The sequence below is a fragment of the Hypomesus transpacificus genome, chromosome 4 (genome assembly GCF_021917145.1).
Source record: "Hypomesus transpacificus isolate Combined female chromosome 4, fHypTra1, whole genome shotgun sequence".
NCBI lineage: Eukaryota > Metazoa > Chordata > Actinopteri > Osmeriformes > Osmeridae > Hypomesus > Hypomesus transpacificus.
This window is the reverse complement of record NC_061063.1, coordinates 2,086,484-2,105,096: the sequence shown is the minus strand read 5'-3', so window position 1 is coordinate 2,105,096 and position 18,613 is coordinate 2,086,484. Positions and strand designations below refer to the sequence as shown.

Here is an 18,613-nt window from a genome sequence, read left to right as displayed (position 1 = left end):
GAAAAGAGGTGCTGTTCCGAGCGTATGCTCATTACAACAGCATACTGTAAGTATGATTTTGTTGCTAACAGTTATTAGCAATGCTAATGTCTCCTGGATCTAGCACAGGTAGAATGTGTGATGATTTTGTTTATTGACAATGGGACTAACGTTATTTCATTTTCCTGACTGTTTCATTGGAATAAATGACCTGTGTTATCATGTAAATCTACAATTGACGATGCATGTTTGGCTATGTTGCGTCTTTGCTCCGCAGCTTCGCTCGTTGAAAACCAACCAATCAGCGCACAGCTAATCTATATATTCATGAGCATACCATAAAGGCTCATCATTCCAAAAGATTGTACTGTGTTTGGTCATAACGCCTTTCATTTTGCCGCTGCAAATGACTGGCACTCACTTCAAAACACACTAAAACTTACAGCTCTTATCTCTCTTAACATGTTCAAACTAAAGATGAAACGAATCATAGTTGACTGTTGTACCTATTGACCGGCCCTTGCTTCGCTTGCTCGCTCTCGTTTTCTTTCGCCTCGCTCTCTCCCGCTCTCTGTCTCTCTCGCTCTTTTTCGCTCTCATTTTTATAAAGAAAATCCAGTAATCTGCTTGTTTCTTTTTATTCATTAATTTGTACTATGTATTTTATTGTTCATTTAGGTATATAGTGTTTATTCATGTGTGCTTTTTGCCTTTTCCTCACGTGTTTGTCATACTGTTTTGTATCTGTGTTTGTTGTTTCATTTGTGTGGACTGTGCTACTGCCTCCTGGACAGGTCATCATTGTAAATGAGAATTGGTTCTCAATTGATTCTACCTGGATAAATAAAGGTCAAATAAAAAAAACAAATAAAAGGGAGAAAACCTCTCTTTTCATTTTAGGGCTATTTCACAGGGCGCATTAGGGGGCATAGAACAGCACCTGGGCCATTTTCAGCCCAACCAATGTTACCCACCCTATTCGGAGACCTTAAAGAACAGAGTGAAATACCCCCAAAATCATTCTATGACCCCTTTAACCTTTAGATGCGTGAGTTCTAGTAAATATTTCCAACTGTCCCCACATTGTTTTTTCACACACCAAATATAACGACATGTGTTAAGTTACTGTGTAACTGATAAGTAAGCTAAGTTACCTAGCATAATACTCGTAGCGAATAGCGGCTTGTTAAATAATATATTCCTTTTCATCAAAATTCCTGAAAAATAAATGTATACTTAAACACACAAATAATATATACAAAAAAAAGTTTACTCATACGATTTGCTGTCTGGTAGTAATCACCTCAGCATTTTATAAAAATTGGTTTTAATCAGTAATTTACAAAATGATTTTAGATATAGTATAAGTTATTTTGCAAATACTGAGGATAGCCTAACTAAAGTTGAGTTAGCCAATTTTGTTACCAATGCTAGCTAACGTTAATTTGCACTTTCATTTCACAGGGTCTTGCAGCTGTTTGATTTACAAAATGTATTATGAAATGTTATATTCTACTAGCCATTTGCCTACTTTAGCAAGTCACAGTATATCCAATCCTTGATAGTGTAACTGAGATGACACTGTAAATAATTCCTCTTTCAAGTAAAAAGCTTTAATACATAATAGAAAGTGTTTCATTCTGCCGAAATTGTGTACATGTTTTATGTAACAAATTAAATTTGTAATAACACCTCAATTGTTACCTATATTATTTGTATAATATTACAGCTCATCTTCGTTGGTCAAAGGACAAGTGACTTTTGTGCATGGACAAGTGAAACGTAAATGTACTTCAGTGCCTCAAAAAGGCAATCCCTGATCTCGGACCAGAGCAACCCGATTTACAAATCCAGCAATAGGCCAGTGACCGAGGACTAAGCTACCCCCCCCACCCCCACCAAATCGAAATCACATATTTGTGATGTTACACTATGGGACCTGTGGGTGATGCTACTCATTACTAAGAAAGTACAACGCACATTTTTGATTTACTAAAATATTTTCAAAGATGTATGGGCGGTATGTTATCCTTTATTTTTCGGAACTTTGTGTTATGTTGTTGACTGGAGATCAATAGTATATACCTTTTTATTAATAATAAATCATATAATAATCACATATTAAATTGCAATCGCAATATTAGTCAAATTAATCACAATTAACTTATTTTCCTAAATCGTTCAGCCCTGCACTCAAATATACAGGATAGTCCATATACACCTACACACTCTCACACATACACTGGCACTCACTCTTACTACATATACACACATGAATACACACCCACACGCACATGCACACTCTCACTTGCCTAAGCTTGTCTTTTGTCCTTGATATTTGCAAGAGAGAAAGAGAAAGAGAGAAAGAGCAAAACAGAGAGAGGCAGATAGTTAAAGGGAGAGAGTGAAAGGGAGAGAGAGAGGCAAAGTGAGTGAGACACAGAAAGAGAGCATAAAGAACAGAAGCAAAGCCCGATTCTTGTGCGTAACAGTGTTTGAGCAGAAGAGAGGGAAGGAACGTGGGAGCAAGAGCAGAGCGAGAGATCAAAGGCAGCGATGAAGAAAGAGAGGTGGAATACAGGCCTCTTTAAAAGGACCACGTAGTCCAAAATGGCAGACAAATGTCCGCCGGACAGAAATGAGGCCTTGTTCCTTTCATGTTTGTCGTTGGCTGCATCGCTCGTTTTTCTCTGTATAAACTGTATTGGGTAAAATGGCTTTAAGTGACTGTGCCGTGGAAGGGCTTTGTCAGCGAGCTTCCTGCTAATGAAATGAAAAACACAGACATGAAGCAGCTCAGAAAACAGTGTGTGGGTGAGAAAGAGAGAGAGAGGGAGGGAGGTGAAAGAAAAGGAGGCAGAAAGAAGGGGGGAGATAGAGAGAAATGGAGTGGAGAGAAAGAGACGTAGGGAAAGAATGAGAGAGAAGGTGTGGTCGAGTTCTGGCAGCTGTTGATAAGCTGACTCACCCCATACGTGAACAGAAAGCTGCTCATCCCTCTCTCTCTTCCTACCTCTCTCTCTCTCCATCCCTCATTCTCTCCATCTCTCCTCTTGCCTTTTATCTCCATTTATCATTCTCTCCATTCTCTACTCCTTCTCTCAGTGTCTCCCTTCATCCTATCATTCTTCTAAGACATCATTTCATTTCTCCTTCTCTCTTGCAGATTAAACCTTGAACCTCAGCAGGCCCTGCTATATTTAAGACAACACCATGGAGAGAGAGAGGGAGAGAAAGAGAGATATGGAGAACACTGAAACAAAACTTGAACACAGGCATTCTGAACACAAAACCTGTCGAGACAGAGACAGAGAGAGAGAGAGAGAGAGAGAGAGAGAGAGAGAGAGAGAGAGGGAGTGAGAGAAAGAGAGGCTAAAAGAGAGGAAAAAGGCGCCAGAAGAGGAGAGATGAAGAGAGTGTCAGAGGCACCAGATGTCCCGCCGCTGCCCTCATTCCGAGGCATTTGATTGGCTCATTAGTACGTAACACTTCCAGGCAGCCGTCTGGCCAGAGCTCAGGGCCCTGTGTAGACAGAAGAACTGTCCGCACTTCTACAGACACGTAACATCCCTCGTACCTTGGCTAACTTTCTGTTCACGTCTCTCTCTCTCACTTTCTCTCTCTCTTCATTCTGTTGTTCCAGAGATAGCTGGAGATGGAGTGCTGAGGTTTAATGTTTAAAAAGGATAGAGAGAGAGAGAGGGATGGATTGATAGTGGTTTAGGGAGGTACAGTAGGGAAGCAAATTACATGTTTAAGGGAGACACCGATCATAGAGAGGGAGAGAGATAGACAAAACAAGGGATGGAGAGAACAAGTATCAGCTCGATGTTTATCTTCAGTACAGTAGTCTTGAAGGGATTTTCTCCATTAGCATACAGCAGAATGGTCAACATACATGATAAATGCCACAAAGTAGTGTTTGAATCTGTCGTTAGTCTTCCTGCCAAGTGTCGCTCTGATGGATCACGTCGAGCTGGCGTTACTGGTCTGAGTCGTCATGTTTCCCCCGGGGTCCCTGTGAATGAGCTGGATCTGGATAGCGGGAAGTGGATTGATCCGTTGCGTATGTGGATGTACACACAAGGAAAAGTATCCCATAACATATAACATGGTATTTATTCAATTTCCAACCAAAACAAACCCAAGGGAATTCCTTTTTGTCCTTCAAAGATGGTTGTTGTGAATTGGGTCTGCACCCCTCCAGAGGACCATCCATTAAGATTTGATTTTTACTTTGTGGTCTTAAGCTGCTCTGTTTTCAGCCAGAAGGAATTGTAGATATAATGACAATAATGTGTTTATTTTGCAGAAATATTTCCCCAAAGGGATGTGCATGGGGGAAGTTGAACCTACAGCCTGTTGATCTGTCAAACGTTCTACCACTGAGCTATACCCATCCCTCAGATAAAGCAGGAATGTTTCTTTGCAGTAAACATTGTAGAGTACCTAAAGGTATTTTTTCAGGTTGGATGGTGTTTGTACAGTTGTAGGTATTTCAATCAGGAGAGACCTGGATGAGCAAAGTGATATTTATTTTACAAAATATGATGGATTTAACAACAGGTGTTCGGCGCTTAGACCCCGTGGGGAAATCAAAGATTGATGGGCGTCAGCCCAGCAGCCTAAGATAAATCCCCCCACGGAGTCCAGACACTGGTGGCGGTGGCAGCGGCCGACCACCCAGCAAGATGAGCGGATGAAGCAGGAGACGAAGCTACCGGCGGTGACATGGAGGTGGAAGGCTGCGGACATATTTAAAGGCACAGCAGCAGTACAATAGGCTGGCAGGGGAGGCTCGTCACTGAACTAATTGATAGAAGTGAGCGGCTAATCCAACACCGCTGGCAATGGCAGCCCCTGCATTGAGGTAGAGGGAAAGGAGTGAGCGTGCGTATTGGGGGTAGTGTGTAGTGACACGTAATGTGTATAGCCCGAGCAAGTTTGGTCTTGCCTGACTGAACGTGAGCTAAGCTTCATTTAGCTTTGAGGATACACTTGTAAATATTATCCAGTACTTAAAGTGAAATTCCTCAATTATGATAATGTACAGGCGAGAGACTCGATTTGCACCAGATCTGAAAACCACAAAGTGCCTAGAAGGTGTACAGAAGTGTCCTAAAGTCCTCCCATCCCACCTTCTCTCTCCTCTTCCTTGCCTTTCAACTTCTCTACCTCTCTTCTTATCTGTCCTCACTGCTCCTCTCCTGTCTCTCCTTTCTTCCTGCTGACTGAAGCAGATCTTTTATGGAAGAAAATGCACCAACAACCATGTTGTTAGTGCATTTCTCTCTCTCTCTCTCTCTCTCTCTCTCTCTCTCTCTCTCTCTCTCTCTCACTGTGTGGAAGGATACTGTATTTTAAGGATATAGACTACATATTGAAGACAACTGATTAATATTAAGTTTCAAGTTTAAAATTAGAGATTAATTAACTACATAATATACATATAAATGATTGATGAGCTATGGTTAAAAAGCTATGATGTGTAATAATCAGCACTAATTAACTAATTAAAACAAATAAATCAAGCTGCATTCATCCTGTACCTTATAGGAAAATAATGTATTGTCTTTATTAGTTACTAGTCCTATATTTTCCGGTCTTGTTCAGTCAGCAGGTTCAATGTTGAAATTAAAAGAAAGGGAAAAACTGAAGAAACAAAATACTGTTAAAGTAGGACAAAGGAAATGTGTGGTTTTCACTTTTTGCAGTCATTTCTGTATTTTTCCTTTAGCTATATTTGATTAATGATCCTCGGCATTGGTTTCATCAATGCTGGCAGAATATAAAGATATAACATGTTGTTGGACTAGATAATGAACTGCCAAAGGACCTGAGACAACTTATGACGGATAAACTATTAAGTCAAACTATGTGCATGCACATGTAATTTTTTAGGCAAGAAGGCAAAGAAATTGCAAATCAGTAAGTTTTAGGTTGATCCTGTATCTCTGTACATGTCCTGTAACTCCTGTGTACTCATACTTAACACAGTGGTTGTCTCTAATTCACATGAATTACATTTCTCCGTAACCCAGCACGTTGCAGGGTGTGCTCTCTCTCTCTCTCTCTCTCTCTCTCTCTCTCTCTCTCTCTCTCTCTCTCTCTCTCTCTCTCTCTCTCTCTCTCTCTCTCTCTCGCTCTCTCTCTCTCTCTCTCTCTCTCTCTGCATGTTTCTATAAGTATCTACATGACTGTGTGCAATGTAGGTATGTAGCACGTGACATGCCCTCTGCTTTCTCCTCTTTCTTTTTCCATTTGTTTTCGGCATATACCCACTCTATATATCACTATTCCCCTCTATCCCTTTCTCTGGATCTTCTATCCTTTTCTACTTATCTCTGCTCGCTATCTCTCTCTCTCTCTCTCTCTCTCTCTCTCTCTCTCTCTCTCTCTCTCTCTCTCTCTCTCTCTCTCTCTCATTGTCTCTCTCTCTTACTCACACACACACACACACACACACACACACACACACACAAACACACACAAACACACGTCTTACCCTATTCCAGGAGGATGCAGGGAGAGGCTTGGTATACCTTAACAGCATTGCCAGGTTTGATATAATTGACATTCTTCAGCTGTCACCTTATGCACTGATGCACTTCACACTCACTCTTTGGAAACACGCAGATGACCCAAACACACACACAAACACGCACGCACACACACACACACACACACACACACACACAGTGTGTGAGATACAGTGAGGAGACAGCTGATCGAAAGATAGACACACACACATGTTGACACATATGTCCAATGAATTACATCAATATAGGAATTCAAAGACATAGACACCCACACATACACACAGTTTTACATGACCTTCACCTCTCTTTCTGTTCCCTACTGCTCATCCTGTCATCATCTTTTAAAGTGTAACGGTCAATCTGTCCAGCTGCCCCCTTCCTCTTCTCCTCCGCCCTCCTCTCCTCCATCCTAAAAGTTAGATGATGAGTTGGTGTAATGGTCTGCGGGGGTATTTTGTGGTTTTGGTTTATAGTGGTCTTTTACGGATCCTCTGGGAAGCTCAATTACAGCGTAACGTTCTAGAGTGACCTTGGAAACTCATTTGTTTGTTCTCCCGTTAACTACAAATCCAATACCGTAGGCGATAACATTACACCAAGACTGATTGTGGAGGTGTACAATGTGTGTGTGTGTTTGACTGTGACTGGGCATGAGTGTGTCTTAGGGCAAGTCAATATTCATTATGTTTAGTATTTGATTATCCTTCTAACAGAGCAAGGTGCTTTTGAATGGACACATAGACAGACAGACAACCAGACAGACAGATAGACAGACAAAAGGATGACCAGACAGCAGGCCAGCTGCCGGCAGGTAAACAGGAAGATTGCAAGTTAATAAAGAACTGTGTTGCAACAACCTTGTTCCCTTGTTTCATTCCGGGAAGCAATCAATCCTTTAGCAGTTCATTTTGTTACACACACAGCAAACATTCAATAATCCAGATCATTACCGTGGCGTGTACCATTGAGGCTGTCTCTACCCGGCACATCTCAATGACACTCAGGAAGTGTTCAAACTCCAAACTGTTTCTTTGCTGTTGAGAATGTGACTCCAAGTTACATTTGTTTTAGTCATGAATACTGTTATAAATTAATATTGATGATATTAATGCTATCCTTTTAACTAGCTTTCCTTTGCTTTTAACCAATAATGACTAGTCTTGTTTGCCATTTATCTTACATGTTGGCTATAAGCTACAGCAAGTCTGGACTGGGACTGAAAAAGAGCTGTGTTTTATCATTATATATGTAATTTTTTTGCATTATGCCGCGGCCCTTTGACCGGCCGTTCGGGAATTCTCCTGACTCTCCCGACGGCCAGTCCGACCCTGGGCTACAATGTGTAATAGCTAGCATGCCTAGCTATTGGGTATCATGCCTAGCTATTGGGTATCATGCAATAATTAGCATGCCTCCTGATAGTTATGACAATCATGGCTAGAGGTTACATGGATGGCATTGGGGGTTTAGTTAGCGCTCTGCTCACATTTGTCACGGCTGTACTGAGGACCCAAACGCACGACACATGAGGTTCTGGACGTGCGCAGACTTTTATTGAGAGAAGGATGGGGAGGACGGTTGAGGGTAACTGCTGGATGGTGGAGCGGAGTACCGGTAGGACTGGAAGCGGTGATCTGGTGGTGGAACAAGAACTAAGGTCAGCACAAAAACAGGCATAGACTGGTCCAAAACACGGAAAGCCAGGAATACAGACGTGGGGGTCGGTGATTCAACAAACTGGCGAGTAGTGGGTGACAATCCGGGGTTTAAGAGCTGTGGTGTTGATGAGGGAATGAGCCGCAGGTGAAGTGAGTACCGGGAGGGAGTGAAGAAGTGGAATGGATGACTGGACCTGGAAGAAACAGACTAAAACCCGGTCTGACCTGGGCCGGGGACATGACAACATTAGCCTCTAGCTTTCAAACATGGTGCGTGTCACTAACAGAGGGTCACATTGTAGAAGCAACGTTCCAATTTCTCTTTGAGATTTGAAGATCATAGCAGCTTTGATTTGAGATGTATAGTACTGAGGATACTATAGAATTATCTTTGCTATTTGAAATGAAACAGAATAACAAAGTAGTCTAATGCTGTTATTGTCACTTCAGATTTTTAATATAAATTCATTTTTCGACAACAGTCGGACTTTTGAGAATCTCATTTTCTTTGTTCTTTGAAAAGAAGATGTACGTGAAGTAAAAAAAGTAATAATAATGTTGAGGTGAGGAATGAGAAAAAGGGTGTATGTGTGTGTTTTCATGTGTGCGTGTATGTGTTTGTGCGTGTGTATGTTACACGTGTAGACCACTACAAGGCCTCCTTCTCTCTGTATGCTCATATTAAATCATCACACACATCCAACCGGCTGAAATTGCAGTTTGAGAAAAAACGCCATTGTCAAAGTGAGAAAAAGAAAGGGAGAGAGAAAGACAGAAAGACATAAAGAAAAAGAGAGAGAGAGAGAGAGAAAGGCCAGCATCACTCCCCCCAAAAGGAAATTTCTTTCTATCAGTGTCCATATTATATCTTGTGTGAAAGCAGAAAATGAGTAGTGCGCCTACGAGACAGGGAGGCCTCTGAAGCTTTAACAAGGCTGTGGGATGGGGGCCAGAGGGCCAGACCATGAATAATTCATAACTAACTCTGACTAGACCCAGAAGGAGAAGTAAAGCGGCCATTTTGACTTATGCTGGAGAAGGACATGAGGGCGAAGCACACAGTCGCAGGTTAGGAACACTTCACTGGGGCTTTAACACCACATGTTTTCAACTGATAGAAAATAGTTAGTAGTTAGACCTGTTTGATTTCAGGATAACATTTCTTAAGCTTCAGTCTTGACTTGAAATGTGAAATTATTGTTTTCTCATAATTGATAATTTGAAAGCATAGACAGCACAATGAGGTCTGTATTAGCTACGTCAACATAGAGTAAACATATATTTTGTGTTTCTTGATTATGAAATAATTTGGTCCTTTACACTTTCCTTTTGTTGTGACTGTTTTGTTTACAGTTCAAAACTATAACCACAAATCTCTGAATGCACATTTGCTGTCCTGTCAATTGTCACAAAGGGTTATGTGGGAAACTCAATGAAACTGCCATGGAACTTTGCTGGCGTTTGGAACATCTGAAGGTCACAATGTCCAACCTGTTCTCCAGTCTAACAGCCTTGGACTCAAGGGTCTTCAAAACTGATTTGTTTTGTCACTGCAGTGCCTGTATGTGTGTGTGTGTGTGCATGTTCAAAGCCCACAGTTTGGGCTGGGCTGTGGCATGATTGCTGAGACTCATTAGAATGCTGAAACTGGACTTTAAAGTCACTATGACCCCTGGTCTGCTGTAAGCAAGCATGCATACAGAGTAAGGCCCTGATTGATCTGCCTAAGTAGCTGCAATTAACAGAGCTGCTCTGTTACGCACACACACACTCTCTCACTCACACATACGCACACACAGAGGCGCACACACAACTACAACACACGTGATTGAATCAAATGCATACATGAACAAAAAACAAGGGAACAACGAACTACACACGCGCGCGCGCACACACACATACACCCGTTCACACATGCACGGTCATCAAACACAAGATCAAAATGAAATCCCCCTAACAAGATTTCATTGAACACTGGCCCAGAAGTGTTTGATACTGAAGTGTGATTGGTCTGCTTTGACCCTCGAACCCCTCCCATTACTGATTATGCACATAATAATTTAACTTGGTGCCCCTGGAATGGAAGCAGACACAATTAAGCTATGAAATTATGAGGAAAGAGGAGGAAAAAGGCCTAGTTCCGAGGTAAAGGTCACCGTTTGAATGGCATGATGATATCGACCTTCGTTAGAAAACCTTAAAAGTCATTAGCAATTTAACGAGTGAGCTTCATGTCCATATTCCTCTGGCTGGGTTAAGGAAACGCCATTTTGCTGGCCTGAGATGCCACTTCACACTCATTATCCTGCTGAAAGAACTTGTTATGTGGGGGGGCACTGATGGATGGTGGGGTGGATAGTTGGTGGATGGATAAGTGGGTGGAGGGATGGAAGGGTAGGTGGAGGGATGGATAAGATGAAGGGGATGAATTGTATGAAGGGTTGGATGGGTGCACAGATGGATGGGTATAGATGAATGGATGTGTTGACTTGAATAATGTTGATGTGAACAAGGGCACACTAAGCAAGAGTACGGATATTGAGTTTAACTTACTTAGGAATGTTACAAAATAATATAGGGAGTCAGATGGCTGATGGTGAGGGAGTCGGGCTAGTAATCAGAAGGTTGCCGGATCGATTCCTTGCCGTGCCAAATGACGTTGTGTCCTTGGGCAAGGCACTTCACCCTACTTGCCTCGGGGGGAATGTCCCTGTACTTACTGTAAGTCGCTCTGGATAAGAGCGTCTGCTAAATGTAAATGTAAATATCCACTTTCACACTTTGAGCTATCTTGTCAAAGTCACAACCTTGCAGTCTGCTTGCTAAATCACCATCCAACAAACATTTTCTGCCAATCATAGAAGCACTAGAGTTTTGGGACCAGGACCAGGACCAGGAAGTGATTTACCCTCACACTCCTGAGACCAGTTTCCCTGAAATCTAATATTGTTGGAGAGGCACCGAAAGAAAAGAAAAAAGAAAAGAAGTGTGAGGTACTTGAACTACCCAGCGCATCGTTTTTAGAGTACTCCATCAATCCATGATGTTGCTCTCCTTTCTCTCCTTTGACTTTTCTTTTTACAACCAGCACAAATAGCTCCGACTGACAAAACAAGAGTGGATGAAAGAGAGAGAAAGTGAGAGACAAGGATGACTTCGAGGTCAAATAGATCTTTATAGCACCTCCTTACTTCTCTAATCCCATATTTATGAATGGACTAATCCTTAATGGCATATTCAACTGGCCCGTCCCTTGGTTATCAGATCTAGGCCCCATTCTCCTGGCTGACGGCAGGGTGTTAATTGGAGCTGATCCCAACTCCAATTGCCCTCTAACTCAAAGGGACATTTCATTTGTCTCCTCATGAAGAAGCTGATAGACATGGTGTAATAGGAAAGACACGAAGAAGCGATTCACTAAAAACTGTGTGTGTGTGTCAAGATGAAGTGTGTGTGTGTGTGTGTGTGAATGTTTGCGAGTGGGAAACTATAAAGATAAAGAGGTTACTCAATAACAATTAGCTCTCTGCTACCTCACATGCTTCACATATTCCTTCAGGACCCAGCTATATAACTTGGTTACTTTGAGCCCACAGAAGCTAAAGCACTCTTCAGAAGCTACCCATTAACACATAACCACATCATTCTCAATCTCTTAGTAATAAAACATCCGGTGAGACACACAGACACAAACACACACTCACAGACACACACACACACTTTATCTGTCCCGTGGCTAGCATCATAAATCAAGGCTAACGTCATATGACAAGGTGTCACATCGTCAAACCACTCCCATTATTCCAGCCAACCTCAGATACAAAGAAAGGGCAAGCGGGCAGAAATAATAATCCAATCAGATAAATAAAATAAAAAAATTACACGTGTAAAATGAAAAGAGAAAAAAATACATGGGAAGAAAACTAATTCCGGTAAAGGCAAAGAGGTGTATGTGATTGATTCGGTGTAGGACATTAATCTTAGACTGGCCTCACTCTCTGCCCATCCGTTATGTCACATGGTTGGGATGGATGAGGGATGGCTTTTATGTGCGGCATGCCTAAAGGGGACGGAGAGTAAGCAGCCGAATGCTTGATGAAGCTAACTGGATTGTAAAGGAGTTGAACTTTGTGAGGGAAACAAAAGGTTTACATGAAGAACTGTAGCCTACGTGAAGGTTACACTAACTGCCATGTAACTACATAGCAACACCTAAAGTCACAATTTCACTATCAATCAATCCACTTAACGCTATTTTATAAAAACACAACGCACAGATGCACTAACATAATTCATTATAGTCCATCTGTGGGTGGTGTGTGTGAAATTGACAACGATAATTTTATGTTTAAGTGGAAAGTCTCAGAATTAGCATGCTAAACAGCTGTAATGAGGCAGTGTAAGAACAGCATGGGGTAGATTTTTTGTTGTTGTGAAGGTGCATCAATAATGGCGATCAGAAAATCGGATGATTTTCACTCTGTGGATTTTCACTCCCAGAAATTCTGGGTGGACAGATGGGGCCACTGAAAATCTTGGGATGGCACACCAAAATCAAAAGCCATCACTGCATTTCAGGAAGTGTGGATGACATTGGTCAAGAAATTAACACTGGCCAGGTGATCATAGTGCGATCTGAACTGTAAGCTTTGAGCTCAGGTACAGGTAACTGTGCAAAACCATGCCGTATCAATGTAAGAATAAATGGTGCCAGGTTGAAAATGAAAGTTGACACTGGAGCAGCCTTCTCTGTTACATATATCAGATAATCTGTTTTAGGTCTGTCCACCAAATTGTGCGTTAAAAACCTTCAGCTGGTAGATTCACAGCAAAGCTGAAATGTATGGATATAGCAGACAATACCTAGAGTTATTAGGAGTCAAAGGAAATGGTCCTTCATTACAGTAATGGGTAGAGACTGGACCAGCCAGTTAACTTGATTGGCCGAGAGTACACAGAGGGCCTCATGTACGTACATTCGCAGATGTAGCGTTATTAGCGCCATGGCCAACCCGCAGATTGCGCACTCTGCGAAACTTCAGTTTACGTTGTATTTACGAAATTTGCATGTCATCAGGGCCTTTCTCCGCCCACCTTACCGTACATTGCAAGCATTTAAAAGCGCAATTGAATGGGCCTCCTTCTCTCTTTCTATCATGGATCAGCCACCAAAGTCAAAACAGCGATGACTGTTTGACATGATCCTGATGCCAATATTTATAATGTAGCGAGGAGTTTAACAACTGCTGGAATGGAATGTGAATGCTGAGTCTGAGATTCAATGTAATTCTTCCAGTATCTGTGCTATTGTGTGGCTGCTTAATCTGTAACGTGTAATAATTTCGTGTTCACTCAACTCAAAAAGTGTAATCCTTGTGGCAAAAATCCTTTGCCCTATGTCTTAGTCTTGCTCGGGTTACGACAGCCATTTCACCAGGAGGCATATGCGCATCCTGGTTTACGCCTGCTTTTAACAGACGGAGAATTTTCAACGCAAAATAGAGGTGCACTTTCACAGGCGGTTATTGTACATACCGCCGAATACATAATTAGGCGCACTTTGCGCATCCCCTCCCATATCTTTATGGGAAACTCCCACTTTTTCCGATGACGGCTCTGCTGCACAAAGATGCCACCCCAGAATGGGCCGAGAATTGTCTGCATGAGTTGAATGCATTTGATGATGCTTAGAAATCCCTACAGTCCAGTCAAGTATTAGTTAATTAAGACTCTGAACTACCCCTCATTTTGGCAGGTGATGCTTCTCCATGGAGTGGGAGCTGTGATGTCTCATGAAATGAAAGATGGAAGACAGAGGCCAGTTGGGTTTGCATAAAAAATGTTGAGTAAGAACAAAATTAGTCACAAATTGAGATACTTTTTTTGCTGCCTATGGTTTGCCAAAAGAGATTGTAACTGATAATGGACCTCAGTTTATATCACAGGAATTTGGATAGTTCCTTACTGAATCTCCTTAAAAGGCAAGATCGCTCCAGGTTGTCATTGGTCAAACAGCAGTTTTCTCAGAGAATGCAATCTGAAACTACATGCAACCCCAATGAGATGAAACACCAGAATACTGTGACAACAACAACTCAGAGTGCCACCACCGCAGGTTGTTGACATGAACAGTGTACGTCCATTGAGAGAAAGGCGTCCTCCTCAGAGACTGAATCTGTTAAGGTTGTGTTGAAAAAGAAAAGAAAATAAGGTTGGGTATATGAATACAGATACAGGGCTGTGGTGTTTTTTACCCCAAAATAGTGTTTTAAGATAGAGCGTTGATTGGTTGATATTGTCATTTAATTAGGAAACTGCTTACCCAGAGCAGAAGAGAAGAGAACAACCCAGAATGGCATTCAGAGATGTGTGTTCTTGTTGCTAAATAAAAGGCTATAAAAGTAAGCTCCCTGGTGCTCCTTTCATCAATCATGAACAACTGAACAGTTCATGTTACATAATTTTATTAGATACAACATTGTACAAGCCACTCATTGTATTAGTTAAATTTGATCAGTTTGGGCTTTTCTAGGCGTTAGTGGAAAATAACATTGCCTCCTCTCGCCTGTCTGAATAACCATATGCAAATTGAAAGTAGTGAAAGCTGCTTTTAATTATTAGTCAAGGCATGGTCCTGACTCCATCCAGAACAAACCTTGTAGAACAGGCTACCATGAAAAAAGTAATATTGTAATTATTATTTGTAATCTTTATTATTGTTAATTGATCAGTGGTTAGTGACGGACCTATTCACTTTCTTTGAGGCTTTTCCCCCCCAAAACCTTTTTAAAACGCACCACATTGTTTTAATAACCCATACTGTTAACCAGGGGCGCAGCTAGACCCTTGTTACTGGGACACGTGCCCCAGGATAAATCTGCTGTGCCCCAGTAAAACATTTTTTTCAAAGTTTGAGTTTTTACTTTATTAGTCAGTGCAATCATTTGATTGATGAACCCGGAAAAAGAAATGCAGTATCCTCATCAACGCTTGTAAAAATCAACGCAGTTTCACATAAAAAACAACCTTCTGTGCTTGCTATAATAGCCACTGCAGCGTGCACACACGAGTCCAGGCGTTGGCACACACCGATCATCTTATTTTGACTCAAACATAATAACAAAATCAAACCAACATATTATAGTAGCCTACGACGAAGCTTAAAAAACTAAATTGCTCAATGTTATTGGGAGAAAAATTGGCACGTGCTCGCATTAACTATTGATATTCATACCAAAGCTGATTTCAAATGTACTTCCCTAAACTCTAGAGATAATGAGTAGTGCCCTGTACCCCAGTATAGCTTTATGTCTAGCAACACGCCTGCTGTTAACACTTAATAACATCAGATTATATAGCAATTTGTGTAAAATGTTAGGTATTACCATGTAGGTCAGGTCACAAGTTGCTAAAGGTGACATGTTAACATTTCCACCTAATTAATTTATACTTACATTTTGCGCTATAGTTGAAAAAAATCTTTAGCACAGTGGAAAATTTTAACCTGGCCTGAGCATAGCACATAGATGTGGATTAGCTTCAGCACGAGTTGACAATGTGTATTAGCATTAGCATGGTGCTGTGGTGGTGAACTGTGTATTTGCCATAGCATGGTGCAATGGTCTGGATTAGCATCAGCATGGCACTACTCTAAGCCGTGAGGGTGTGATAACAATAGTAAATGTGGCTTTGACAGACACCTCAGGTGACAGCACTGGGTGTAGCTGAATCTTTGATTTCCCAGCGGGACACGTACGCAAGTGTACACTTATACACATACACACTCTTTTTACTCAGTCACACATACACCCCCTACATCCACCCTGTCCCCTATCTTTCCTCCTTCTCCCAGTCCTGTGGCTCTGACAGCCCAGGCGAGGAGCTCTTTACCCTGGGTAGGAAATGGGGGTCAGGTGGGAGGGCAGCTGCTTGTTAGCTGTGGAAGTAACCATGCTGGAAGGTAATGTCATTGATTTACAGATTTAGAGACCTGCAGCAGGCCTGGCAAGGGAAACAGCGGGCCACAGGCGAGACCCCAGGTCAGAGGGGTGTTCTTTCATTCTTTCTCTCTTTTACTTTCTCTCTTTCTCTCTCTATTTTTCTTCCCTCTGTTTCTCTCACAAGTCTTCTCTCCTGCAGTCTCTCTCCCATTCTCTCCATCCCTTCCTCTGTCTCATAGCTTTGTGTTTGGGGTTCAGCTTAAGTGATTATTTTATCTATTGTGTAAGGCCCCAGCCTCCATCAGGGAGTATGGCTCTCTATAACAGCCTGGATTTGTCTCCGGCAGACTCACAGACTTCTCCACGTCAAACCTTCATTCTAGTCTTTCTTCTCCAACATGCCAACCTTGGCTCCAGCCTCTCCTCCTCACCAAACCAGCACACATATTTGATACATTCTGCAGTTTAAGATGGACCTGTTTCATGTTTTACCTTTTGTTTAGGTCATTCTCGTGTATCTTTTTTTCCTATGTTGTACTGATTCGTATTTTTCACAATGCAATGTTTTGAAGAGCGCAGTCCGGACATGGTAAAGGAATCTAATTTTTGTGGGAAATTGGAGATGGTGGGGATGTGGGGAGGGTGCCTGGAAAACAATGCCAGCAATTTGCATACAAATGAAGGGGCTAAAGTTGGATTTGTCTGTGTACAGTAAACATTTGTGTTTGTGTGAGTCTGAATTGAGGTTGTGGACCGGTTGCAACATCTCGTGGCTGAGCTGGTCTGCAAGAGAGGCTGACCAAATGGGCAGGGTGGGATTGGGAATGGTGAGGTGTTTGTAAAGAATAGGATGCATTCTGCAATATGGAATGATAAAATAGCTGCCTTTCAGAATTTCAGGGATGGCTGGTATAATGACATGCACTTTGATTATCTCGCTCTCCATCCCTCTTTCTTTCTTTCTTCCTTTCTTTCTTTCTTTCTTTCTTTCTTTCTTTCTTTCTTTCTTTCTTTCTTTCTTTCTTTCTTTCTTTCTTTCTTTCTTTCTCTCTCTCTCTCTCTCTCTCTCTCTCTCTCTCTCTCTCTCTCTCTCTCTCTCTCTCTCTCTCTCTCTCTCTCTCTCTCTCTCTCTCTCTCTCTCTCTAGGTTCACTGGTCCTAACCTCCCCTCCCCCATCATCAGCAGTAAGAACTGGCTCAGGCTTCACTTCACATCTGATGGCAACCACAAACTGAGAGGCTTTAGTGCCCAGTATCAAGGTAAGACCCTCCCAACCATGATCCCTCGACAACTGAATCCTTACCCAACCCAACCCAGCCTAACCATAACCAAGCCTAACCCTAGTAACAAGATGAGACCAGACTCTGCCTGTCTCTAGGAGCACAGTTTACAACAATCTGACCACCTTGCTGACTCACACACAGAAAAAATAAAATAAAAATCTAAGTGCCTTTATGTTCAACAGTCACATCACCCACATCCACCCCTTGAGAATTAAAACACGTCTTAATATAATTAATCTGTAAGCATTATGCTTTCACTGACTCTGCAAAAAAGCACCCCTCACCCCACACACACATGCACAAACACACACGTTACCTTTGACACACAACCACACACACAACATCTCCATCCTTTCAGTATGTTGCTATCTCCAGTATCATTAATCTCTGAGGTCAAAGTTCACAGCTGGAAACAGAGCAACAGGGAGAAGGGATTAGGTAGACACACCCCTATCTGCAGGAATCTCACCTGCAGTCATCCACTCTCTGATCTGAGGCGCTGAGGGATGAGGGGGAGGAGAGACTTGCGTAGAAGGAGGGAGAGTAATACAGAGGGAGGAGGAGAGAGATGAAGAGAGAAGGAAGATGAGGGAAAAAAAGGAAGAGAGGAAAGGAGAAAGAGAGACAGGGAGCAGACAAGAGAAGGGAGCGGGAATGGGAGATTAAGGGAGAGGCAGATAGGATTACAGGTCCTGTGTTAGATAAATAAATATAACATTTAGGAGATCAGGGAAAAGAAGAGAGGAGGGCTAAGACTTTAATTAGATTAACCGTTGACTCCCCTCCGCCCCCCTCCTTCCCCCACTGTTTTCCCACAATCCTTCAGGAGCAGCTCAATTGAAAAAAAGAAAATTAGTCCTGAATTAATGAGAAGCTATAAGGCACACTCTTTCCACCTCCCTCCCTCCCTCCCTCCCTCCCTCCCTCTCCTCTTTTTCTCTCTCTGCTTCCTATGTTCCCTAGCAGGGCACTCATGGTAGTCATGAATGAGAAACGTGATCATTATGCTAGTCTGCTGTCAGGACCATGCAATCATTGTGTTTTTAAGGCAACATCCTGCACAGAAAACTCTTTCTTATGAGAGAATACTGGCACACAGCTAAGATATTGCTTTCAGTACAATCAAACATGAAATAAAAAATCCTGAGAAAGAAAACAAAAGGCTATTGTTATAAGAAGAGTAGATCATTAAGTATGATCATATGCAATATATG

General features: G+C 42.0%; 1 protein-coding gene across 1 annotated transcript in view; it reads left to right on the top strand.

Annotated features, from left to right (window-relative positions):
- csmd2 (CUB and Sushi multiple domains 2) overlaps positions 1 to 18,613 on the top strand; it is a 213,852-nt gene that overhangs the window by 85,479 nt on the left and 109,760 nt on the right. Inside the window, 1 exon segment of the mRNA XM_047019512.1 lies at positions 17,263 to 17,375. Coding sequence (XP_046875468.1) covers positions 17,263 to 17,375 — 113 coding nt within the window.